At 40.9% G+C, this 26,959-nt stretch overlaps 1 protein-coding gene across 1 annotated transcript; it reads left to right on the forward strand.

The window, feature by feature from the left end:
- Nucleotides 1–357: 357 nt before the first annotated feature.
- Nucleotides 358–21,341, forward strand: slc29a4 (solute carrier family 29 member 4). The gene is made up of 11 exons (XM_039824608.1): nucleotides 358–575; nucleotides 2,861–3,320; nucleotides 5,964–6,003; nucleotides 6,470–6,585; nucleotides 7,459–7,587; nucleotides 8,945–9,019; nucleotides 9,124–9,383; nucleotides 12,022–12,145; nucleotides 12,355–12,542; nucleotides 14,112–14,352; nucleotides 19,092–21,341. Exons 2-11 carry the CDS (start codon nucleotides 3,041–3,043, stop codon nucleotides 19,217–19,219), a joined length of 1,581 nt encoding a protein of 526 aa, XP_039680542.1. The 5' UTR covers nucleotides 358–575; nucleotides 2,861–3,040; the 3' UTR covers nucleotides 19,220–21,341.
- Nucleotides 21,342–26,959: the final 5,618 nt, after the last annotated feature.

Here is a 26,959-nt window from a genome sequence, read left to right on the forward strand (position 1 = left end):
TAATCTAATAGAGCGTTCCCAGGTTTCTCCCTAAAAGGGACTTTTTCCTCGCCACTGTCACACTGAATGCTTGCTCTTGGGGGAATTACTGGAATTGTTGGGTCTTTGTAAATTATAGAGTGTGGTCTAGACCTATTTATCTGTAAAGTGTCTTGAGATAACTCTTGTTATGAGCTGATACTATAAATAAAATTGAATTGAATTGAATTACAATGGATGAACAGCCAGAGGCAACATCCTCCTCCTCCTCCTCCTCCTCCTCCTCCTCCTCCTCCTCCCTCCTCTCCTCCTCCTCCTCCTCCTCCTCCCCCTCCTCCTCCTCCCCCTTCGCTCTCCTCATCCGTCCATACACTTCCTTTTCTCTGCTGCTGGATGGTGCGGTACAGGAGCGCAGCGCATGCAGGACGGCACCGGGTTCTTCCCTTCTGTCTGATGGAGACAGGCTGAGGAGGGACAAGGTCCGGTCCGGCAGAGACCACCTCGAGGATCCTCGCGGGGAAGGAGTGCGTTCCCGCTGCTGGAAACGCCGTGAGGAGCAGCCACGGAACAGGGGAACGAGAGTGACGACAGTAGAGGTAAAGGGGCCATTAATAACCTGTTGTCCGTGTGTTTGGGTTTTTCATTGGAGGCAGAAAGCGCGGTGGTCGCAGATTTAAAAAAAAACAAACACCAAGATGGATATTAAAGGGACATTTAAACTTTGTTGGACTTGATTGGGATCGTTTTAATGATGATTTGGAAGAGAAGAAGAGGAATATCTCTGTGTGTCCTCCACTGCTCAGCCGTCGTGTTTTTGCCTTTGATCAATTAGGCCTATAGGATTTGAATTTTTCTCACGCGCCTGTTTAGTAACACGCAAAACATGCGAGCTTAATTGATTTGGAGTTAACGCATTTAACACAAATAGGATATTTATTTCCCAGGTTATAGATTGCCTGCTTTATGTGAACCAATAAGTGATTTTCTCACTCGTGATGTTAATTTTATCCTTCTATAAGTAGCCTAAACAATAGAAACTGCAGCGTATTAGACTGCGATTTAATTATGGTCGCAGGCTGCATTCTTTTAAATTAAGGCTGATGAAGGAAGGTTGAGAGCGCCGCCTCAAGTCTGGAAACGGAAAGTGCGCATGGCTCTGTAGGCTATGTGAGAAGCAAGTGACTTGGCATCATTATTAAATTTGAAACGAGCACCCAATCTTTCATCAATACGCTCCCAGTGTTTCGCTCCTGGAGAGGCAGCCTCTATTTAATTACAGTTGTCCCTGTTTCCCTGCATCTGTACTGGAGGCAAGGATGAGCCCAAATTACAGAGATGATAACCTTCTTACATCATCTGATCCTGCAGCTGGGTTTTTTAAATAGGATCTCACCTTAAAAACAAAGCAGTTCCATGACTGAGCTGCTTTTTTTCCATTTTTTTTTATAAGTAGGCCTATAGTGTACATGTGTATTTATGTTCTTATCTATTTATTATTTCATGTTGTTATGTGTTTTTGTGCGACTGCGTATAGTGTTGGCTACCTGTGAATCAAATTGCCCCTTGGGGATATTAAAGACATTTCAATTCAATTCGTCTTGTAAGCCAGAGCTTAGTGGAATCTAGCACAGGGCATCAGAGGTGAACAGGCAGGTGACAGAGCTGCATTGTGTGGTTGTGTTTGTGTAATCACAGGTGTGCACCATATGAGCTTTTGTGCTTGTTTTACAGTGCATGCGCATTCACCAGTGTCAATACCCATTTATATTGACCCAGCTTGTAACAGAAGCAGCTCCCTGTTGACCCGAGTGAATGAAAGCCGGTTATCGAGCCGTGTTTCATCTGCTGGGGGTGTTCTTTGTATTAAGATGTTGCACGATAAAGCTGAACGTTGATTGGATGTCAGATCATTTGATAATGAAAGTGATCATTATTTGCGGCCGTATTGCATGATGATACATGTAATAAATAACAGCCGTTTTTTACACTTGTAAGGATTTTGTTTTTTGATTGCTTACTTTACTTTGAATGTCCCATAATTCATTAAGAAGCTTAAAGGCAGCTCCTTAACTGTTTATTGTTCTGGCGCATTATTCTGTAAACAGATAAGTTGTACATACTGTAGAGCGGCAACTAACAATTGCTTAATTGATTAAAAAAAAAAATACAAATCGATTGATCAATCAATTGTTTAATCTACAAAATGTCAGAAAATACTGAAAAAGGCCTGTCACGATTTCCCCCAAGTCCAAAATGATGTCGCCAGATTGATGGTTTTTGTCTGAATTGCAGTAAAAAAAATATATATATATATATATATACTATATATATATATATATATATTTATATATATATATATATATATATATATATATATATATATATATATATATATATTTAATACACAAAGTTACAAAACAGAGAGAAAATGGAAAATGCTCATATTTGAGAAGCTTGAGCCAGTAAATGATTGGTATTTGTGCTCAATTGACTATAAAAATTGTGATTGATTGAGTCATTTAATCCAGGCTCTTCTCTCCTACATTGCATGATGAATATTGCAGTGCCTATAGTTGTTGAATACAGAGCAGCAATTTCCCTCACCTTGTCTGTCATGCATCCTTTGTCACTCTGTTTCCGTCACACACACACATACACACACACACACACACACACACACACACACACACACACACACACACACACACACACACACACACACACACACACACAGCAAACTATGTTTCTTTGGGGTGTCTAACCTTGACTCTTGTCACTTTCAGCAAGGCACTGACAGATTGTTTTTTTTATTCTATCTGTGCGACTTCTTTTACATTTTAATGCCGTTTCTGCTTCTGTCTCCTGTTGTTTCCCCCTGCAGATCCTCCATCCTCTGAAGGTCTCCTGCCTCTCTTCCAGACCGTGTCTCAGAGATTGTGCTTAACATACATGCTCCCAAGAGTGTGTAGCTTGTAGAGTCAAGAGGAGTGTTTAGTGTGTGTGTGTGTGTGTGTGTGTGTGTGTGTGTGTGTGTGTGTGTGTGTGTACTTGAAGCTCAGACATGGGCTCAGTGGGAGCAGAGCGCCGCAGGCCAACGCCACAGATTCCAGAGGAGAGGGATGTGTGGAGGGATGGAGGAAGAGCTGGATGGAGGGATGGAGGAAGGGAGGGCTGGAGAGAGGGGAGAGAGGGAAGAGAGAGCGGCGTGGTGCAGAGCTACAGCTTTGACTCGTACCAGCTAGAGGAGGAGGAGATCAGTAAAGATGCCCCCGAGCGAGGAGTGCTGGCTCTGTCCGAGCCCGGTAAGGGGGTTTCTGTTGTCTATCTCTGTGTGTGTCTGTGTGTTTTATAAATAGATAGACAAGGAACATAGAAAGATGGATGTAAAGAGATCGATGAAAAAGAAGACCTCACAAATATCCTTCTTCTACTCTAAAACACCAGGAACAGCAAGTGTGGATAGATAGATAGATAGATAGATAGATAGATAGATAGATAGACAGATAGATAGATAGATAGATAGATAGATAGATAGATAGATAGATAGATAGATAGATAGATAGATAGAACATTTGACAGTGATTTCATGTTTGGAAATGTAAACTCTAGCCTTATGTAGAATTTCAAATTTGTTTCTTAAAGATGGACTTCTCCATATGCAGAGGACAACAGTTCTGTCTCTGTATCAGTTTTTTTATTTTTATTAATGTGTAAGTTGGTGGTGCACATTCAGTGTTGCCAACTCTTTTCTAATGAAAGTAGCTAGCACTAGCTCCAGAAGTAGCTAAAAGTTGGCAGATGACGTCATGCACTCACTTGCATATTGGTGATGTCATCGTGTAACATTGTCATAAAGGTTAGTTGTTGTGTCGGCTGACTGCCTGCTGTCATGGCCCAAGAGGAGAGGGAGGCTCTTCTGCTGTTGGCAGAAGTGCTGTGGACTGTGATTACTCTGAGCAGCATGCTTGGAAAGCAATTAAAATATAATATATCTCGCTTTACCCCTGATGGTATTGCTAGTTGCGTTTTAGAAATAAAGTTGCTTAAGAGGGTCTGAAAAGTTGCTAAGTCTAGCGAGAAAGTTGCCAAGTTGGCAACACTGCGCACATTAGAAGTTCCATTAAGATTAAACTGGGTACACTATTAAACACGTTGTACCCGTTATATCACCCCTGGGGGGTCCTCAGAGTCACTGCAGGGGGGCCTCCAAATTATTGTTAATTTTTGAAAGTTTTTTCAAAATTTAAACGTCTTAACATGATTCCAACATATAATTAGCAAATATAAATCCCCACTGATGATGGGCATACTGGTCAATAATGTAGTCACTAATTAAAACATGATTTATAAAATCATGCCAACAATCTTAAGGTTATTTGAATAGCTTAGTATTCTATGCAAAAGAAGGTATCTATAAAGGCTTTAGACTGCCCTAAAAGTTATTGTAGGACCAGATTAATATGCAACTTCATTTTATACAATATATGTAGTAAGGGTTCCCTGATCTGTCTCATTTCAGTTAAGGGGTCCTTGACTTAAAAAACGTTGAAGACCTCTGCGTTATGTAATTGTGACATGCCCGTTGCAATCTTCTCTTAGTCAAGAAGAGGGTTCAAAGAAAACATGAATAACACTAAAGAAGTTCACCACCCAAATCATTTTAATACAGTCTCTAAATATGAATGTTAGAAAGGGGAAATATTATAAAAGTAGTAGACCCAGTAGGGTCGAAATGTTGCATTTGTATTAAATATGGGAGTTTAAGCAGTGTTGCGGACATTACATTTGTGCTGCGTTTTCTTCTTCATTGGATTTTCTGTTAAAAGGTCCCATGACATGGTGCTCTTTGGATGCTTTTATATAGACCTTAGTGGTCCCCTAATACTGTATCTGAAGTCTCTTTCCCGAAATTCAGCTTTGGTGCAGAATTACAGCCACTAGAGCCAGTCCTACAATGAGCTTTCCTTAGGATGTGCCATTTCTGTGTCTGAAGCTATTGAGGAGGAGAGTGGGAGTGGCAAGGTGGAGGGTGGGGGTGTGGCCTTGACCAACTGCCACTTTGCTCGTTTGAAAGCCATGATGTCTCTCTCTCATGGGTGGGCCAAATTCTCTGGGCGGGCAAAGCAGAGAAAGGGGAGGTAACCTTGCTCCTTATGACCTCATAACAAGCAGATTCCAAAATGGCTCATCTGAGCTTTCATTTTCTCAAAGGCAGAGCAGGATACCCAGGGCTCGGTTTACACCTATCACCATTTCTAGCCACTGGGGGACCATAGACAGGCTGGGGGAACTCATATTAATGTTAAAAAACCTCATGAAGTGAAATTTTCATGCCATGGGACCTTTAACAAGGTTTGAGTTTCTGCAGGCGGTGATCTTTTCTTCTGCCTGTGCAGCCACCACGGTGAGGCTCACTGCTCATTCTCAACTGCACAATCAATGCAAGGGGTTCTTATTTTATCCCAGAAACAACTAACCCAACAGAGCAGCAGCAATGGAAAAGCTTCCAGGAACTGTATGTCATGTATGCATTGTCATTGCATATATGGTTATTAAATTAGGCATTTATTATTTATGAATAAATAAGGTTCACTGGATTACTGAGGAGCTGAGTGCAGGTCATCACCCTCACATTAGATAAATATGAAAATAATTGACCAGTCCCAGATGCCAAAATAACAAATTGCATAAAAAATTAAGAATTGTCTCAAATGTATGTTTTTTTTTCTTCCCCCTTTTACTCAGCTGTAAAATATAAATGCTTGAAAATGGTTTCAGCAGTTAATAGTAGGCTTACAGGATTAGGAAAGGATTATGAACGGTTATATAAATATCCTGCACATCGCACTTTAAACACGGAACTGGATAAGCTGCAAAACGCGCACGTCTGAAACCACTCCGGCTGCCAGTCCGTGATCAGCAGTTCCCCTGATCAATCTCTCACCAACTCTACTATAAAAAATTTTTTTTTTTTTTTTTTTTATTTTACTTCACTGATGTGGACTACCTACACCACAAGTTTGAACTGTAATAGTTTTGTTTAAGTGATTTTTTTTTTTTTTTTTTTTTTTTTTTTTTTTATTTTTATTTTTTTTTAATAATTTTTTTTAATTTAATTTTTATTTTTTTTTTTTTTTTTTTTTTTTTTTTTTTTTTTTTTTTTTTTTTTTTTTTTTTTTTTTTTTATTTTTTTTTTTTTTTTTTTTTTTTTTATAAAAAATTAAAAAACCTATCCCCTACTTATTCCTTTTCTTTTATTTTTTTTTTTTTTTTTTTTTTGTTTTTTTTTTTTTTTACTTTTTTATTATTTTTTTAATTTACCAATATATTGTAAATGATAATTACAAAGTATACTGAATAAACCTGTGCATGTGCCTAGAGAACTGCACATGACGCATGATTTTTTTTTTTTTTCACAGACACATGCACACCTGAGCAGTACACGCTCATCTCGCACGAGTCACGGCTCTTGTGTGTGTTTGTGTGTTTTAGGGACATCCATAGTGTTCGACATGAGCCTGACGTACATCCTGGTGGCTCTGCTGGCCGTCATCCTCAACAACGTGCTGGTAGAGAGACTCAGCATGCACACCCGAATCACTGTGGGTAAGTCAAACAGGAACCCGCTCACAGACTGAGCTTTAATTGTGAAAAAAAAAAAAAGTCTCATTATGGGAACCTCTTCTCTAACTCATTAATTAATGACCCTCTGAAAACCTCAAAGCTTATCAGAGCAGAATACGCAGCACAAAATGGGGAAGAGAGAATAAAGATAAAGACAGAAATGCACTCTGCTGTAATATTCCTTTGGGTTTTATTCTTTCACTTTATTTATTTAAGTGTTTCAAACAAACTTTGCCAAAGACTGGGCACTCACAAGGGGCTGTATTTCAAGAGTGTGGGTATTTTTTTTCTTCTTCACTTCTTTAATATCTTGCATCATCTTCAGCTTCAAAACATTTTAAAAGCAAACTCACTATGAAGTAAACCATTCACATCCAAGTGTGCACATTCCAGGCAGATTTTGCTCTAGGGTCGTTAAAGACCAAGCCTGATACTGGAGAGATTTAAATATAGCCCAAAATTATTCATTAAAAAGCTGGTTTTTAATGCTGCTACACGTTTTTGCGAACGTTAAAGCCGCTCATCCTAATCCATATGAAAAAAAAAAGTTCTTTAAAAATGTATGGCCCCCTTAGGAGAATTTTGAAATCATTACACATACGGTGCACGTAGGAGCAAGGTTTCACCACACTCTGCAGCTTAAAATAACTCTCATGCATCCTTGAGGAAATGTCTTTTGAAGTGTGTTGTCTGCTGGAGAGCTTGTCTCTGGAGTTAATACACCCAGGATGGAACGTCAGATGGAAGTGATACCGCTGGCACGTCGGCCCTGTCAAATGTGCTCAGTCATGCGAATGCAACGTGACCTGGTTCAGTGGCGTCTCCTCACTTGTCTGTCCGTCTCTTTCTCTGCAGGTTACATCTTCGCTCTCGGACCGCTGGTCTTTGTCAGTGTGTTTGATGTGTGGCTGGCCAAGTTCACCACCAGGCAGGCTTATATTATCAACCTCGTGTCAGTGGGAGTGGTAGCCTTTGGATGTACAGGTACTACTACTACTAATAATAATCTATCTATCTATCTATCTATCTATCTATCTATCTATCTATCTATCTATCTATCTATCTATCTATCTATCTGTCTATCTATCTATCTGTCTATATATCTATCTATCTGTCTGTCTGTCTGTCTGTCTGTCTGTCTATCTATCTATCTATCTATCTATCTATCTATCTATCTATCTATCTATCTATCTATCTATCTATCTATCTATCTATCTATCTATCTATCTATCTGTCTATCTATCTATCTGTCTATATATCTATCTATCTGTCTGTCTGTCTGTCTGTCTGTCTGTCTATCTATCTATCTATCTATCTATCTATCTATCTATCTATCTGTCTGTCTGTCTGTCTGTCTGTCTATCTATCTATCTATCTATCTATCTATCTATCTATCTATCTATCTATCTATCTATCCATCTGTCTATCTATCTATCCGTCTATCCATCTATCCATCCTTCTATCTGTCTATCTATCTATCTATCTATCTATCCATCTGTCTATCTATCTATCCGTCTATCCATCTATCCATCCTTCTATCTGTCTATCTGTCTATCTATCTATCTATCTATCTATCTATCTATCTATCTATCTATCTATCTATCCATCTGTCTATCTATCTATCATCTATCTATCTGTCTATCTATCTATCTATCTATCTATCTATCATCTATCTATCTGTCTGTCTGTCTGTCTGTCTGTCTGTCTGTCTGTCTGTCTGTCTGTCTGTCTATCTATCTATCCATCTGTCTATCTATCTATCCGTCTATCCATCTATCCATCCTTCTATCTATCTATCTGTCTGTCTGTCTGTCTGTCTGTCTATCTGTCTGTCTGTCTGTCTGTCTGTCTGTCTGTCTATCTGTCTGTCTGTCTGTTTGTCTGTCTGTCCAGCCTCAGATGTTACCATATGGCGTAATTCAAGCTTGCATGTAAAAAAATTCTGAAAGGTCAAATTTATCGTAAGGGTCTTAAGTGTTCATGATATTCTGTCCCCCTCCTGTGTATATACGTATACAGAGAGGGTAATGCTAAATGGTGGTGCTTGTGGTGCTCAGTCAGAGCTGTCAAATGAACAAGCAACAGTCGAGGCTTCAGTCCTCAGCTGCTGCTAACGGCTGTCATACACTGAGCCACTTTCCTTGTACTGTGAGTGTGAACACAGTCTTTTAGCCAACAGTAGAAACAGTTTAATTAGCGGAGGTCCAGAGGTCCAGAGGTCCGGAGGTCCAGAGGTCCGGAGGTCCAGAGGTCCAGAGGTCCGAGCGTTGTGGTGTGGAGGTTCAGGAAAGTTGTGCCGTTGACTGTTTGCGCTAATAAATACTTCCTCATCCCTCCCCAGTGCAGCAGTCTAGTTTCTATGGTTACATGGGAATGCTGCCCAAGAGGTACACACAGGGGGTGATGACCGGAGAGAGTAAGTACACTCACACAGACATAAGAATTACGCACACACATCCCCATATCCCTGCTGTCACATCCTTCATCCCCTTCTTTTTCCGGGCCCCCCCCCCCCCCCAGGTACAGCTGGTGTGATCATCTCCCTGTCGCGGATCTTCACCAAGCTACTGATCCCCGACGAGAGGAGGAACACGCTCATCTTCTTCCTCGTCTCCATCAGCATGGAGATGCTCTGCTTCCTGCTTCACCTGCTGGTCCGCCGCTCCCAGTTTGTCCGCTACTACACCAGCCACTCCCAGGGCAAAGGCCCGGCCAGAGGCCACGACCCGCGGGACAACGGGACCGGGTACAGAGTGCACCATGATGTCATCGCAGAGGAAGTAAGATTTGTAAGTGTGTGGACAGTTTATTGGCTACTGTGTGTTTGTGTGTGTTGTGTGTGCATACAGTGAATATACAGAATATGTTTAGGGACCGTTCTGTATTTATGGAATGGACCACCGGAGGAAAATAGGGGAGGGTCATGTGTTTTTATTCTTTGTTGATGGGAGGGTCATCCATTTTTTTTTTTGTCTTCTGGGGAGGGTCTCCCAACTTTTGTATTCATGAGAAAAGCAACATTTCAAAGTGGCTTGTTTGGTGCATATGTATCCATGTAGCTCCATGTAGCTCTCTCGGTCTCGCCCCCTATCGCTAGCAGATGGGTCCCTCCCCATTTAGTCAGCCAGACCTGTAGCTTAGAGACGAGTCCATAGCAACCAGTGTTGAATTACCCAGTGTGCTTTGCTGAATGGTCTCAATGTTTTATTGTTTTATTTCATGTGAATACTAGTTTACTAGATGAGTAACTTAGTATTTGAAGTAACGCAGGAAGTGTGCATTTAGTTTCCATGCTTATTGTGTTTCCACAACAACGTTGTGAGTAAATCTACTGAAATGGCCCCCACACCATAACAGAGGAGTGGGATGCGTCAGATCAGAACGCAGCCGTTTAGCCACCTGTGTCGTGGCTGTAAAAAAAAACAATGGAAATCTGCATAGCTTTGCCAAGTGCAAGTCAGTACAATAAATTGATGGGGAGGGTCATTGTTTTTCTCCCAATCATTTTGGAGGGTCATCCAAAATGTATTGCTGATGAAGGGAGGGTCAGGTCTATTTTGACTAAAGGTCCCAAAGCTCCTCCAGTGGCCCCTTAAATAAATAACGAACAGTCCCTTAGTCATGCAAAGTAGCGTGGCTCTATGGATGTGTCTATGGATGGCAATGTTGGTCTGTCAGCCGATTGATATCTAAGCAACTATTGGATGGATTGCCGTGATATTGTGCCATTCATGATCTTCAGAGGATGAATCCTTCTGACTTTGGTGATCTCCTGATTTTTCCTCTAGCGCCCCTGTGAGGCGTTAAATCCTTCTTAAATATTGCAACAACAAGCTGTTTCTGATGTCAGGCAACTCCCATTTCCTTGTTGATTTCTGTTAGAAGTGTGTGTGTGTGTGTGTGTGTGTGTGTGTGTGTGTGTGTGTGTGTGTGTGTGTGTGTGTGTGTCTTCGGTGTGTGCTGTGTGGGTTTTTGAATGCAGTATCATTTATTTAAGCTGCAGGCTGCTTTTTGGCTGCCACTCAGTAAGAGAAATATTGAGAGAGAAAGAGAAAGGGATTTAGGGATGATAGTGGGGGATGTGGAAAAAAAAGATGAAGACAGATGGAGTTTTTGAGGGAAATCTAGAGGTTGAGGTCTCATGCGACCAGAGAGAAAATGAGAGTCACGATACTGAGATGAAAACAGGTATACGGAGAAAACTGTTGATGCAAAAAGGGGAGACAGATGGGAAAACACGACAGGAAAGCAACAGAAAGAGAGGGCAGAGAGCAGGAGACCAGTCATGACAATAAGAGAACGAAGTGACTGAAGAACGACAGAAGAAGAAGAGGTAAATCCACTTTGTATTCATGCTTGAAGCAGCAGTTTGTAGGCGGAAGACATGGTGCTAATATTCCTCATCACAGCTTGGGTGTCTGTTCAGAGCCTTCAAAGGAAGACACATAACCTCAGGCTGTCACTCTATCATGTGTGCATGGTGTTTGTACACCATTACACACAAGACAAGTGTGTGAGGAACGCCCCCCGTGTTTGACAATAATGTGTGTGTGTGTGTGTGTGTGTGTGTGTGTGTGTGTGTGTCGTCTGGGGGCTGATTCAGGCAGCTCTTTGTTCTGGTTGCCGGGGGAAAATGAGTGCTCTCTTCCAAGGTATAATCAAGATGAGTGGTGCTTCTGGCCCGCAAGTCCTTCTAATCAACTAATGGACGGCTGTGTGAGTGTGTGTGTGTGTGTGCGTGTGCGTGTGTGTGTGCATGTACGTGTGTGTGTGTGTGTGTGTGTGTGTGTGTGCGTGTGCGTGTGCGTGAATGATGTGCATATGAAAACATAGGTGTAGAAGAAAGAAGCACGAGTAGAAGGATGTGCTTATACAGTATGTTTAGATAAAGAGGAAATGTGTGTTTGTAGGCGTGTGTGTGTGTGTGTATATGTGTGTGTGTGTGTGTGTGTGTGTGTGTGTGTGTGTGTGTGTGTGTGTGTGTGTGTGTGTGTGTGTGTGTGTGTGTGTGTGTGTGTGTGTGCGTTTGGCTCCTGGGCCTCTCTGCAGCCACTCCCATCGATCGTCTCTAATAGCTGCTGCCATAAAAAGCTGATGTCATGCAGCCAGGAAGCCATTCTTACTTTAATGAAAAAAAAGAAGATAAAGCTCCCACTGCAAGACAATATGTTTATTTACTGTGTGATGGCTACCTCTGGTGTTTTCCTAATGAACTGTTAATGCCATTCAAAAAGCCTTAAAATAGCTTTCAGGAAATGAGGAACAGAATAAGGACGTTTTCCTGTGTAATTCGATAATTAATCATGTAATAGTTCATATGTTTTCTGTTTTCATTTGGAAATCAAGACTTGATGTGATGTTGATGACTGGCCTTGAAGGTTATTCCCGTCTGAAGAGTCTGTATCTGTCTCTTTCCAGGGAAACGGCGGGACAGCAGCACCGATCACAACAGAGGAAGGCGTTGAGGACTTTGAGGGTGGGACGTATGTGCGGTTCGACGCCCCGAAAGCCAAGATAAGGAGGAGCTGGCCTGGTGTCCGCGGTACTCTCTCTTTTAATCCAGTGTTCTCACGGCTCCATTAACCTCTGACTCCAGCAGATCTGAAATTTAAATGCATCCCCCTGGTGATTCATGGGAAGAGGAGAGTGTTCTTAGTTAACCTGCTCAAGTGAGAGATTTAGCTTTTTAAATAACACCCTGTGTGTGTGTGTGTGTGTGTGTGTGTGTGTGTGTGTGTCTCCTCTAACCAGACATGATCTTGCATCGTTATGTGGTGTCCCGTGTGATCTGGGCCTACATGCTGTCTATAGCAGTGACCTACAGCATCACCCTGTGTCTGTTCCCCGGGCTGGAGTCAGAGATTCGAAACCCCACCTTAGGAGAGTGGCTCCCCATTCTCATCATGGCCACCTTCAACATGTCGGACTTTGTTGGCAAGGTGAGGCACCGTTTTTTAAATTGTACAGAAGGATAAAAGAACACCTGTGATGTTCAGAGATAGAGTAAAACTCAAGTTATAAAGTCTTTGCGGGGCACAGTACAACCCTAGTGATCTTCCTCAAAAGATGTGAGGAACCGATGATTTCATCAGTGTTGATCGAACTGTTATTATTACACTAAAACTGTAAAATAAATTAAAATCATCAAATGAGGTTCGACTCCGACCTGCGGCCCTTTGCTGCGTGTCGTTCCCCCTCTCTCTCCCCTTTCATGTCTTCATCTGTCCTGTGGAAATAAAGGCCTAAAAATGCCCCCAAAAATTATCTTAAAATTCACGTAGCTCTTGGCAATCCCTTTCATTTCACACCTGCTGAGATCGTGGGATTTAATTGTACACGAGGCGTCTCGGCACCACAGAAGAAGGGAAGATACAAAGTCATGCTGTAACACTGGAGCTGACCTCGCTCCATTTTTTAAACCTGAGAGTAAGAATGGAAAAAAAGTCTGGTTTATTTTTGAATAATTGTACTTTGCTCAAAGGCTTTCTCTGAATATTTAGGAATCTTATCTGGTGTCCTTGAGTCATAATTTTGACTTTGAAAGGAAAAAAGACCTTTTGAGTGAAAGTTGTTCTGATTGTACGCTTTGACTTTGTCCTAATGGCAAATTAAGCATTCTGTTGAAATGGGTGGAAAAAGATAAGGGGGTAGGAAAGAAATTACATAAATAATGGGAAAGGAAAATCAAGGTAGCTTAAAAGTAAAAAGAAAAAAAGTCATGAGAGGAAAGAGCAAGGAATAGAGTGGTAAAAATTGGCATTGTGATTTATTTAGGTAACACTTTACTTGAAGGTATCTAAACTTAGCACAAAAAGTAAGGACATTTGTGTTTGGTATATTATTTTTATGTGGTAACAATGCTTTTTGGCAATATTTCTTATACCGTTGGAAAGCCTGTTTAGTTCCCTTTCAAATGGTGCCCCATTTGTAAGGAACGTGCATTTGTGGGATGAGCAGCAGCGCTGAGTATGTGGGTTGCGCCCATGAAAAATTTTCCAAATCTTCTCGGCCAGTGACAAACAGCTTATTCTGCCATTGACTCGTTTGGTGTTTGGTGGATTGGATGATTGGATGATTGGATGATTGAAGTTTGAAGAAACAAGACAGATTGGCAATTGAACAATTTATTCATTTCACAACCAGGAGCCTCAGTAGCGTGTGGAAGAACCATACACAGCCACATAACAGCCTGGCACCTCCTCCTCATGCTGGTCACCAGCCTGGTCACACACTGCTGTGGGATGGCATCCCATTCTTCAACCAAGACAGCCACTCTGGTACGAACAGCACGCCCAAGCTGATCTCACAAGTGTCCAATGGGGTTGAGGTCAGGACTGCTGGTTGAAGAATGGGATGCCATCCCACAGCAGTGTGTGACCAGGCTGGTGACCAGCATGAGGAGAAAGTACCATTAGCAGCAAAACATGTGCTTGTTTTCACAAAATTTCTGGCGACAAAGCAGAATTTAATCACAGCATCATTGAAACACACCGCTGCTCTTTCCTCAGATTCTGGCAGCGCTGCCGTACGACTGGTCCGGAGGCCGCCTGCTCTTCTTTTCCTGCCTGAGAGTGGTCTTCATCCCTCTGTTCGTCATGTGTGTGTACCCGGCCAGCGCACCCACCCTGTCCCATCCTGCCTGGCCCTGTCTCTTCTCCCTCCTTATGGGAGTCACCAACGGCTACTTCGGGTCTGTGCCGATGATCCAGGCTGCGGGCAAAGTGCCGCCCGAACAGAGGGAGCTGGCAGGTGAGTTACTCACCATTATAGATACATAACTGTTAGGGGGGCACGATTCAGAAAATGTCACGATTCGATTCAATATGGATTCCCAGTATGTAAATGTAGTTACTTTTCCCATGTGATTGCAGTAGACATACAATTTAAAAGAAAAGAAACACAACACATTAATGTAATTTGATATTACTTTATATGTCTTCATACAAAAATAAAAAATTTTGCAACAAAAAACTGCTAAGTGCCAAGCTTTTGCCAGCTTTCAAATGTATTTAATTCAAGTATAAAATAAAACTGTTAAAGTGCCCATATTATGCTCATTTTCAGGTTCACTTTTATTTTAAGGTTGTACCAGAATAGGTTTACATGATTTAATTTTCAAAAAACACCATATTTTTGTTGTACTGCACAGCTTTCTCTCACTGCTGCAGCTCCTCTTTTCACCTGGTCTCTGTTTTAGCTACAGAGTGAGACCTCTTTTCTTCTGTACTATCTTTGATTGCACTCGCACATGCGCAGTAGCTCAGGTCGTTTATCGTGTCAGCTAGCTCCATAGACAGTAAAAGAAAGGCTGTTTCTCCAACTTCGGTCAGTTACAAGGATCAGGATTAGCTGGGAGACTTCTAAACGAGGGCGCACATGTAAGTAGTTCTTTTGTAGATTATGGTGAAGTTGTGTGTGTTGTTGCAGTGCTTTGCTATTGAGAACGAGGTAGCATGCTAACGGTTGCGGTTAGCCAGCTCGTTTCGGCTGGTGACGTAAAAAGCCGTGCAGATTTTTAACAAGTTTTGTATGCGTGTGGAAGCACCAGAGACACAAAATAACACCCCAAATTCCAGAAAAGGTGATTTTTTCATAATATGGGCACTTTAAATAAAAAGAGCTTTTTGTTCAGAGTTGGGTGGGAGTTTAGAGCATTGAAAGAGTTGGTTGACTGTTGGTTGACTGTTGGGTACTTTAGGTCGTTGTTGTTCGTCCACATCTTTAATGTTAATATCCGGGTGATGGCGTACCATGTGAGTTCTCAAGTTTGTGGTGTTTCCAAAATACTTAACTTTCGCTTTGCAAAGCCTGCATATAGCATGATTCCTATCAAGTTCCATCTTCCCCTTGACGTTATAAAAGCCGAAATGTTTTGAATAATTGGTTGAATAATTCTTTCTGTGAGGTTTGCCATTGACTAAACTACTTCTGCTGCACTAGGTCTTCTTTTGATTATGACAAGAGTGCCTAGGCATCAGTATGAATTTGACGATGAATATATGGGAATGGCGAGCTAAACTCATTTCAGGACAGAAGTATACACGCCATTACAAAACGAAATAAAAAAAAAATATGAATAGATTTTTGGAATTCTATGAATCGATTTTGAATCGGTAGAGCTTGAATCGCGATACGAATGTGAATCGATTTTTTTGCACACCCCTAATAACTCTATGTAGAGAGATTTTGTAAAGGTTGGGGTTGTGAGTTTTTTGTCTTCAGCGTAAAACAGCTCAGAAAATAACAACAAACTGTAAATCTGTTAGTTGATCGACAGAAAATTAATAAAGAAATCATTCAAGTCATCTATCAAGCTAAAATAGCGAGCTTTGAATGGCTCCGGCTTCTCAAATGTTGAGGATTTGCTGCTTTCCTCTGCTGTGTATCATTGCAAATTGAATATCTTTGTGTTTTGGATTGGTGGATGGTCAGACAAAGCTATTTGAAGATGTGTCTGTCTGCTGTCAGTACAGGAGAAAAGCCTACCAGCTCACTAATTAACTCAATGTATCTCGTTGTTAGTGTAAAACCGATTTGGATGGATTTGCTGTCAATGGAACGGGCAATCTGGTGATAGCCAGACTAACGGGCTGCATCAGCCCTCTATGGATTTGACCGAGGAGATGAACGAGGAGATCTTTAGACTACTTGGAAAAACTGGACATATTTAGGAATTTACTGAATTTACTATACTAGCTAAGTACTTTTTATGGTTCTGCCGCTTTAAGGACATTTGTGCTTGCATTCAGCTTTTCTCTACCTTTCATAGTTTTAAAATATTAAGTTTTTTTCTTTTTACATTGAACTTCAGTGGAGCAATCTTTAAATCTAGGCTAAATTAGGCTTCTTCAGCTTGTAAGTGCTACTCCTCCCACATACTTTCACCTACAGACATCATTCAAACTTTAAACTCTTCACAGAATACAGCTGTTGTGAAATGATTCACATGAGTTATTTGGCGGGATGGTGGCTAGCACCAGAACCTAAGCACTGCAGACTCACTCAGGTTCAATTCCTAGTCTGTGCTAACCCTTTTTTTGTGGAGTTTACATGTTATTCCAGACTTTGACATGCTATACTATCACTTTTTTTAGACATACTATGACTATTTTTGACATACTATACAATTACTTTTTCTGACTTTTTTTCGGGATACTATACTATGACTTTTTTTTCCGAATTTCTCGACATACTATACTATGACTTTTTCCGACTTTTTTTCGACATACTATACTCTGACTTTTTTCATCACTTTTTTCGACATACTATACTCTGACTTTTTTTATCACTTTTTTCGACATATTATAATATAACTTTTTCTGACTTAATTCGACAACCTATACTATGACTTTTTCATACCATACTATACTATGACGTTTTATCACATTTTATGAATTATTACTAAGTCTGGCAGTGGCTCAGTGTGTAAGGACTTGGGTTGGGAACCAGTGGGTTCAAGTCCCCGTACAGTCCAAACTATACTATTTTGACATACTATACTGAGACTTTTTATCACTTTTTTCGATATACTATACTGTGACTTATTTTGACATACTATACTATGACTTTTTATCACTTTTTCCGATATACTGTACTGTGACATATTTTGACATACTATACTATGACTTTTTATCACTTTTTTCGACATACCATACTATGACTTATTTTGACATACTATACTATGACTTTTTTTTTAAGATTATTTTTTGCACATTTCTGCCTTAATCATTAGGACAGCATAGATATGAGGGGGGAGACATGCAGGAAATTGCCGCAGGTCAGATTCGAACCATGGGACTCTGAGTCGAGGAAAAAAAACTCTGCATATGGCCATGTGCTCTACAAGCTGAGCTATCAAGGGACCTTTTGTGACTGTTTTTGACATACTATACCATGAATTTTTTTACTGTATCACTGTTTTCTAAATACTATACTATGTCTTTTTTTATGACTTTTTCCATCATATTATACTATGACTTTTTCGACATACTATACTATGACGTACTTATCACTTTTTTCGACATACTATACAATCACTTACAAAAACATAACATTTTTGTCAGGTCAGATAACTTAGTGTGATAAGATTCTGATTGGAAGAAAGAAGGTTGAGTGTTCAAATCTTATACGTTTGAGGAAGTTTTGAGGTCCAATGTACTAAGTAAAAGAGACGAATATTCCAAAATCAGGAGCTCTTCTGTCAGGTCAGATAGCTTAATGATGAGAGAATGATTGGAAGACTGAAGGTTTAGTGTTCAAATCCTATATGTTCCAGTACGTTTTGAGGTCCGCTATACCAAGTGACAGAGACAAATATGCCAAAAATATGGACTTGTTTGTCAGGTCAGTTAGCTTAGAGTGATAAGAGAATGATTGGAAGACGGAACCAAGTTTTTGAATTTTATATGTTTCATTACGTTTTGAGGTCCAATATACTAAGTCTTTATCACTTTTTTTTGACATACTATACTATGACTGTTTTATTATTTTTTTTCATTATGCTATACTATGAATATTTTTGACATACTATACTATGACTTTTTAATTTTTTGTTTTCATTATGCTATACTATGACTTTTTATCACTTTTTTCGACATACTTTACTATGACTTTTTATCACTTTTTTCGACATGCTATACTATGAATATTTTCAACAAAAAGTCACGTCCTGAGATCGATAATGTTATCAGACACTTTTGACACACACACACACACACACACACATAGTGTCATTTGTGATTTCATCCCTATATACAGTATAGCCCCCTTCTTTTCAGGCAACTTATTCACTTCTCAGCTCATACTTGTTTGTTCTATGCAATGGATATGTCTGATAATAATACAAAGTATTTATACTTTCAGCCTTTTTAGTCAATTTATTTGAACTTTCACTTTTGACAGTATTATAGTTCAGCTTCCAGCTTTTCTAGAAATGTATTTCAGCTCTTAGCGTATTAAGGTAATGCAGTTCAGCTTCCAACTGACAATTTTACATTTCAACTTCCAAGTTTTTCAGCAGTGCAGTGCAATGCATTTGAGATTTTTCAAACAATTTGTTTCATATTTCTGCATTTTCATCAATGTTTCTCACAGGATTTGTAAGTCTTCCATACTTTTTCATAATATCAGTTAGAAAATAAATTCAGACCTCACAATGTTCTACATCGTTTGGCATTATTGAACTTTTAAAGCCAGTAATTCAGTTTAGCGTCAGCTTTTTTCAAAAACTTTTAAATATTCCACGTTTTATACATTAGTGGTGTTATTCAACTTTTTAATGAAATTCATGTTAATTAAAAAGATTCATACTTTTCCAACTATTCTCACTACTTCACCTTCTTCTTACGGATTTAAGCTATTAATCCAGTTTAGCTTTAGGAATGTAGCTATACAGCATTCCCACGCATTTTCTGCAGGAAATGCATTTTCTAGTGAGTCTTGTTACTTTCTGTCTTACATGCCACTCTCTGCTTTTTGTGTCTCTCCAGGGAACACCATGACGGTGTCCTATATGACAGGCTTGATGGTGGGCTCCGTCGTGGCGTACGCGGCTTACAGCTTCGCAGCTCCGCCGTGCGTCACCTATCTCACGCCTGTCAACACCACTGCGTTTTGAATGTCCACGCACTTAATTAAACAAACCCATATAAACACACAGACATGTACACACACCTGCAGCCATTTACACGTGCGAGATCCTGGCAAGAAGAAGCAACGCTGACTGATGGACTCGAGTCCAGCAGCAGAGGCCAAGAAGTCATCTGTAATGAACCCTTTAAAGGTGATTGATTCTCTTTTGTCCAGATTAAGCTTCGATTTGGCTCACTGGATAAAGGAAGAGGAATAAGATACAACAAAAAATATGATAAACCATAAAAATGCAGCAGATTTCTCCACTCTCTAATTCACCAGTCACCTTCAAATGTCACGGCTCTGCTGTGATGAACTTTTCCCTGGAGGTGAAGAACGGGAGCTGTGTGTCTGTCAGAGAGCCAACAGAAGCCCTTTGAGTGTCTCACAGTGAAATTATTGTCTGCATGTGTGTGCGAACAGACCGGCTGGCATTTGTACAGTGTATAATCAAGTGGTTTTTCACTGCAGGGAACCAACGGCTAGCAGTATTTGGGGAGACCTTGTGTCAAGGGTCACATATGTGACATTTCACGATTGTTAGTATTCGAGCAGAAACGAGGTGTCAGTGTGGGCTTTTCTGGACCAGTTGTTCCGAATGTTTCCTCATTATGATCTCTGAAAACCTCTGACTACACCATTCAAAAACAACAACCAGAGCAACTTAAAGGGGGCCACATTTAAGTCACAGTGAAACAGAAGCCCCTGATATGACATATCTGTGAGTATAATGGAATATGTGAAATTATGACACAGATTTAAATGATTGGAAATGCAAACAATATTTTTTGCAGACTGAAATCCAGTCTCCCCAAATCCAAAATCCCATCTGATTGGATAAGTTTAAGTAAAGGGGATTTAATATAAAAAAACTCCAAAAAGATTTTTGACATGTATTTAGCATAGAATAAGTGATAACTGAAAAGTTAACACGGCAAACACAAAATAAGAACTTGGAAAATGTTTTTATATTTTATTTGACTGTAAATTACAGTTTTCTATTAGTGACATTCAAGATACTGTCAAAAAATCCATCCTTTTTGTAGACAACTGGACTTTATCTTGATTGGCTTCCCTCAACAAAATTGTCCTGATTGCCACTCCATCTCGTCTGTCTCCATTCAGCTGCTTTTTTGAATCTGAATTGGAAAGTTGTATTTATTTTCATACATTACTCTTATCCGCCTTATATGATCTGAAAAGAGAAACAAGTAATGCTGAACGTTTATGGAGTGATCATGATTATGGGGATTAGCAGCTGCTGCTCTGTGTTATTTTTATTTACAATAATGCTAAAAGAAGATGAGAGTAAGCTGATTTCTGGCTGTTCAGTGACATTGACTACACTTCTTGCACCCTCTGATGGCTGGAAAGAGAACAAAAAGTTGGTATGAATTTACCAGATGAGGTCACGTGATGATAGCTGTGTCTTGCAGTTGTGTTTAAAAAAAAAAAAGGTCTGCGTCCCCTCTGTGTCCCTCTGAACGGTGTCTGTGGGTAACATCCATGTAATGATGGGGGATGTTATAGGGAGACAAATACGTGCCAAAAAAAGTCTGCCTGTTTCTCATCTGTGTTCGTAACTCAGAAAAGAGTGAATGTAATTAAAGTTGTAAATATATAGAATGAAATGCACTCAAGGCAGTGACGAGTTCTTATTTTATTCATGTAAAAGCCTATAGAAAATATCAGATTCATATTTTTTGTAGCTTTTTTTTTAGTAGAATCGATCCAGAGAGCCCCCGTTTCCTTTTATTTTTTCAGCCTCTCCAGCTTCTTAGCTCCTCGACGTTTCCTGTAGGATTTGGTGAATTTTTCAAGAGGTTCTCCTGGCATTGCAGAGTTCAGACTTATACATTATAAAGAAAACAGGCTGCTGTGTAGAAAGTGCACTACATTATGAAGGTGACAGCTTGAATGGAGCCTAACGTTGGCGCTGTTTGACGAAGGGTAGGTGCCATTTGGGAGCTAACCTCATTACTGTATGTATGTCCCACTGTGCTGACGGTGCCACATTGCCTGAGGCCTCTCTCCTCTCTGAGCTGCTGGGTTTAAAGGTGTTTTAAGCTATTTTTGGTCAGATGTATCATTAAAGGACATGAAAAGTCTCTTTCCTTCTCTGTCTCTGTCACTCTCTCTATGGTAGAAACCTCAGGGACGTTTGAGAGAAGGGAGATCCCACTTTTCAAAGAATTGAAAAGTTAAATCTTTATTTCTTTCAACCCTCTGAGCTAATTCAAAGGAAAAGTTTGACATTTTGTGAAATAAACGTATTCACTTCCTTGCAGAGAGTTAGATGAGAAGACACCACTGATCCCAAGAGCCAGCAGCAGTTTCACCCTGTGTCCAGTCTTTATGCTAAGCTAAGCTAACTCGGCGGCCGGATCCAGCTTTGTATTTACCGTACAAACAGTGGTATCACTCCCAAACTTTCCCAAAATGTCGAACTATTCCTTTAAGATTAATAATTCACTGCAGTGGCAGATTCTTTTACTGGCTTTTGCTTCATGACATTTTTTTAATTAAATGTAAAATATGGAGTAAATGAGTAAGACATTCTAAATAAGTTATCTTATAATGAAACCAGTGTCATTTAAAAAAAAATCAGCATAGTGATCTGTGCCAGTTTCAGCTGAAGTGGAGAAAATTAATCCTGCAGAATTAGACCACGATGACACTGATCTGTTTAAAACTGACACTTTCATATCCGATTACCGTAAGCACGCTCACTCACATTTATCATTTCAGAACATATTTTTTGACATTAGCTGACACTTTGATCCAGAGTGATTCATAATGAGTTTTAAAAAAGCTTCACCAGAATGAGATCCCCACAAATTAGAGCCAGACAACCACAGGGAGTGCTCTGACAAAAATCACGGACAGAAAGAAAGAAGTGTCAGGAAAGAAGAGGCAGGCAGAAGGAATATTTGAATAGCAATTAGAGTGAACTGTAGAGCAGAGAGGAAAGGTACTCTTGATGGGAGACGAAAAGCGACCATGGAGTTTTAAAGGGGCGCTATGCAGTTTTGGCCATTTCTTCGCTGTTTTCTCACTTTTTGCTGACAGGTTTCTCTGTAGAGCCCCCCCTACAGGTTTCTCTATAGAGCTCCCCCTACAGGTTTCTCTGTAGAGCCCCCCTATAGGTTTCTCTGTAGAGCCCCCCTACAGGTTTCTCTATAGAGCTCCCCCTACAGGTTTCTCTATAGAGCCCCTCTACAGGTTTCTCTATAGAGCTCCCCTACAGGTTTCTCTGTAGAGCTCCCCCTACAGGTTCCTCTATAGAGCTCCCCTACAGGTTTCTTTGTAGAGCTCCCGCTACAGGTTTCTCTATAGAGCCCCCCCTACAGGTTTCTCTGTAGAGCTCCCCTACAGGTTTCTCTGTAGAGCTCCCGCTACAGGTTTCTCTATAGAGTCCCCTACAGGTTTCTCTATAGAGCTCCCCCTACAGGTTCCTCTATAGAGCTCCCGCTACAGGTTTCTCTATAGAGCTCCCCTACAGGTTTCTCTGTAGAGCTCCCCTACAGGTTTCTCTGTAGAGCTCCCGCTACAGGTTTCTCTATAGAGTCCCCTACAGGTTTCTCTATAGAGCTCCCCCTACAGGTTCCTCTATAGAGTTCCCCTACAGGTTTCTCTGTAGAGCTCCCGCTACAGGTTTCTCTACAGAGCTCCCCTACAGGTTTCTCTGTAGAGCTCCCCTACAGGTTTCTCTGTAGAGCTCCCCCTACAGGTTTCTCTGTAGAGCTCCCCTACAGGTTTCTCTATAGAGTCCCCTACAGGTTTCTCTATAGAGCTCCCCCTACAGGTTCCTCTATAGAGCTCCCCTACAGGTTTCTCCGTAGAGCTCCCGCTACAGGTTTCTCTATAGAGCTCCCCTACAGGTTTCTCTATAGAGCTCCCCCTACAGGTTCCTCTATAGAGCTCCCCTACAGGTTTCTCTGTAGAGCTCCCCCTACAGGTTTCTCTGTAGAGCTCCCGCTACAGGTTTCTCTGTAGAGCTCCCCCTACAGGTTTCTCTGTAGAGCTCCCGCTACAGGTTTCTCTGTAGAGCTCCCCCTACAGGTTTCTCTGTAGAGCTCCCCTACAGGTTTCTCTATAGAGCTCCCGCTACAGGTTTCTCTAGAGCCCCCCTACAGGTTTCTTTATAGAGTCCCCTACAGGTTTCTCTATAGAGCTCCCCTACATGTTCTCTATAGAGCCCCCCTACAGGTTTCTCTATAGAGCTCCCCTACAGGTTCTCTATAGAGCCCCCCTACAGGTTTCTCTATAGAGCCCCCCTACAGGTTTCTCTATAGAGCTCCCCCTACAGGTTTCTCTATAGAGCTCCCGCTACAGGTTTCTCTATAGAGCTCCCCTACAGGTTTCTCTATAGAGCTCCCCCTACAGGTTCCTCTATAGAGCTCCCCTACAGGTTTCTCTGTAGAGCTCCCCTACAGGTTTCTCTGTAGAGCTCCCGCTACAGGTTTCTCTGTAGAGCTCCCCCTACAGGTTTCTCTGTAGAGCTCCCGCTACAGGTTTCTCTGTAGAGCTCCCCCTACAGGTTTCTCTGTAGAGCTCCCCTACAGGTTTCTCTATAGAGCTCCCCCTACAGGTTTCTCTATAGAGCTCCCGCTACAGGTTTCTCTAGAGCCCCCCTACAGGTTTCTTTATAGAGTCCCCTACAGGTTTCTCTATAGAGCTCCCCTACATGTTCTCTATAGAGCCCCCCTACAGGTTTCTCTATAGAGCCCCCCTACAGGTTCTCTATAGAGCCCCCCTACAGGTTTCTCTATAGAGCCCCCCTACAGGTTTCTCTATAGAGCTCCCCCTACAGGTTTCTCTATAGAGCTCCCCCTACAGGTTTCTCTATAGAGCTCCCCCTACAGGTTTCTCTATAGAGCTCCTCCTACAGCTTTTAACCTTTAAGGTTATTCCACTGCTGGGGGATGACATTCAATCTCCAGCTGCATGCTACCACACTGACCTGTTTTTAAAATAAAAAAACCTTTTGATTGTGCATTTCATCTATTCCTCAAGGTCTGACATCTGTCAGCCTGCCATTAGCCTGCCATTGCTTCTGTTTCTATTTTTTTAATCGGTAATTTCCCTCCCAACTCTCAGCAAAGAATTTCTTCAGAAACCACGATCATGCTGACTATTCCAGACTGAACACCCATGTCGACTGCACACTGTGAAACATCAGGATGATGTAAAAAGAATGTGATTGCACACAGACACTATGTGTATATACCTACGGTAACATAAGATATTTTGCAGACAATACTTGTGAAAAAGAATAGTATAAGAGCCTTAGTGATCCAGAAGGTGCTGCTAAATCTTTTTTTAGGGTGTCTAATTTAGATTTCTGCAAAATATGTGCATAACTAAATGATTCCACAACCAAACAGACTGGCCTGGTTTCAGGAGTGGGAGGACAATTGTCTTTAGCTTGAAATATCAGAATGAGATCTAACCAGGATTGGAGCATTCTGTGTCCCATTCAGCTCTCAATGTTAAATTCCTTCTGCTATTTATATTTAAGAAATTATATTTATTACTTAAAGGTGCTGTAGGTAGGATTGCGAAGATCCAGGACTTCAAAAAATGTGAACATCAACAACTTCTCAGTCCCTCCCCCCTTTCTGCTAGAGCCCAAAATGGTCTCCTAAGCCCCTCCCCCCACAAGGGAGAATGAATGCGTGTGCATTAGCAGTGATTGACACGCAGTTAGACACCCCCTGGCCCTGATTGGTTCATCTAAACAGGGAGCGGTGGATTTTTGCAAATCGCACTACAGGCTGTAGGTGGTGCCAGAGGAGCCGGATTTTTTTTTTTATTATTACCTTATTATCACCCTTATTACTTATTTTTAAATTACCTGCTTCATGCAGTTCTACTGGAACATAGGGTCAGTTTCAGCAAATATGACAGAAAGTTAGTTTAATAAGTCTTATCTACTGCACCTTTAACCTATCAGAAGGCAAGGCAGCTTTATTCATATAGCACATTTCAGCAACAAGGCAATTCAAAGTGCTTTACATAAAACATTAAAGAGCAGTTCAAAAGAGTTAAAAATATAAAAAACAGAATAAGACGTATGAATAAAAGTTATGATGAAATATAAGGGAAAAAAAGACAGCATCAAAAATAAAAGACTTGTTTCAAAATGGGACTTACATCATACCAGAATTAGCTAATTTATCAGAATAGCTAAATTCTCCAATCGTGAACTGAACTTTGGTTTTATTGTAAATATGTCATATGATATCGGTTTAAGGTACTGTTTGTGCTCAGCATTGTCCCATTGTCAGAGCTTAATAAAACTGTTGTTTACATCTGTGTCTGCTGTGTTGTTGCTATTTCTGCTGCTACGGAAATGGAAGGGGAAAATACTTTTTTTCCTATATCTTACGGTTTAGATCAGAGCTCCTTTGTGTCTGTCAAAACAGGAAGCCACCTCATTTAGTCAGTCAGATTATTCCAGTTTAAACAGCTGTGAGCAGAACAGATCTGCACCACAAAAACCTCACATCTCACGAAGCCATTATTTGAAATGTTTGAAAATCCAACTACTGAGAGGCGGTGTGTAAAACATAAGGAGCAGGTCTGATCTCTGCTTCAGAGCTGGAGCAAGTTTGCGATGGCCTAGAAGTTCACACAGAAGAGAAACGCAACAGGGTTTCTTATCCTCAGTGTCTGAAACGTGTCCTCGTCCTGCGGGGAACAGTAAGTGAAATAAAATCTGTATTAACTGCTTCTATCCAGCAGAGAGAGCTGCAGCTTAACAGGACTTCAGGTCCAAAAGGACAATGTGTAGAGCACTTGTATCACAGATCAGAGGTTTGTGTCTTTATTCAACCTCATATCTGTGTCACAGAGCCCAAGAGGACGAAAGAAAGAAGTTCCCGTAAAGGGAAATTGTCACACAAGGCCAGTCACATCTTCTATATTGTGTTTATAGAAGTCAAAGTGTGTCTCTGTTTGCGCATGAACCTATAAATGTCTGGGTGTTTGTCTGGGTGCATTTTCGCCAGTGTGTGTGTGTGTGTGTGTGTGTGCGTGTGTCTGTGTGTGCGTGCGTGTGTGTGTGTGTGTGTGTGTGCATGCGTGCGTGCATGCGTGTGTGTGTGTGTGTGTGTGCGTGCGTGCGTGCATGCGTGTGTGTGTGTGTGTGTGCTAATTTTGGATGTGGCTGCAGGGGAAAGAAAGTCTCTGGTGTGTGACTGATCATTAGTCATTCTGCTCCACATACTGTTGAGAGGAAGAGAGGAGGAGGAGAAAGATGGAGGAGATAGAGGAAGGTAGAAACGGAGCGGAAGGGTGAAAGAGGTCTGGTAGTCTGCTTTCCACTCTGACTGCGTTTAAGTTTGAATGGTGCTGAGTTTTAAAGGTCAATATGTGCTCTTCAAATGGATTGTTATGTCTCGGTAGGATGAGGAAACAAATGATGATAAAACTCAATATTTTACGAGATGGGAGTGAGAATGTGTTGTTAGTGCTCTTTTGTGTGCCTCATGAACCCACTGCTCCCTTTCACTGATTGGCTACCAGATTTATATGTGTATATAACAATCTGTATTTTGTGAGAAACGTGGGGTGAATGGCCAATTTGTGCCATGAAGCAAAGCAGTGGCAATCTTCACAGCAATCATCTTGTTTGTTTGATTAAATAAGGGCCATTTATTGATGTGAAAATGCTACATGTGGCATTTTCACATCATTTAAAATGGTTCCTCTTCTTCTTTAC

This window comes from Perca fluviatilis, chromosome 15, assembly GCF_010015445.1.
Source record: "Perca fluviatilis chromosome 15, GENO_Pfluv_1.0, whole genome shotgun sequence".
Classification (NCBI taxonomy): Eukaryota; Metazoa; Chordata; class Actinopteri; order Perciformes; family Percidae; genus Perca; species Perca fluviatilis.

What these genes read in the sequence shown, in the direction of transcription:
- slc29a4 (XM_039824608.1), top strand. Translation starts at nt 3,041, where the DNA reads ATGGGCTCAGTGGGAGCAGAGCGCCGCAGGCCAACGCCACAGATTCCA. An exon ending in GCACACCCGAATCACTGTGG is followed by an intron (nt 6,586 to 7,458) that starts GTAAGTCAAACA and finishes CTTTCTCTGCAG; the next exon opens with GTTACATCTTCGCTCTCGGA. An exon ending in ATGATGTCATCGCAGAGGAA is followed by an intron (nt 9,384 to 12,021) that starts GTAAGATTTGTA and finishes GTCTCTTTCCAG; the next exon opens with GGAAACGGCGGGACAGCAGC.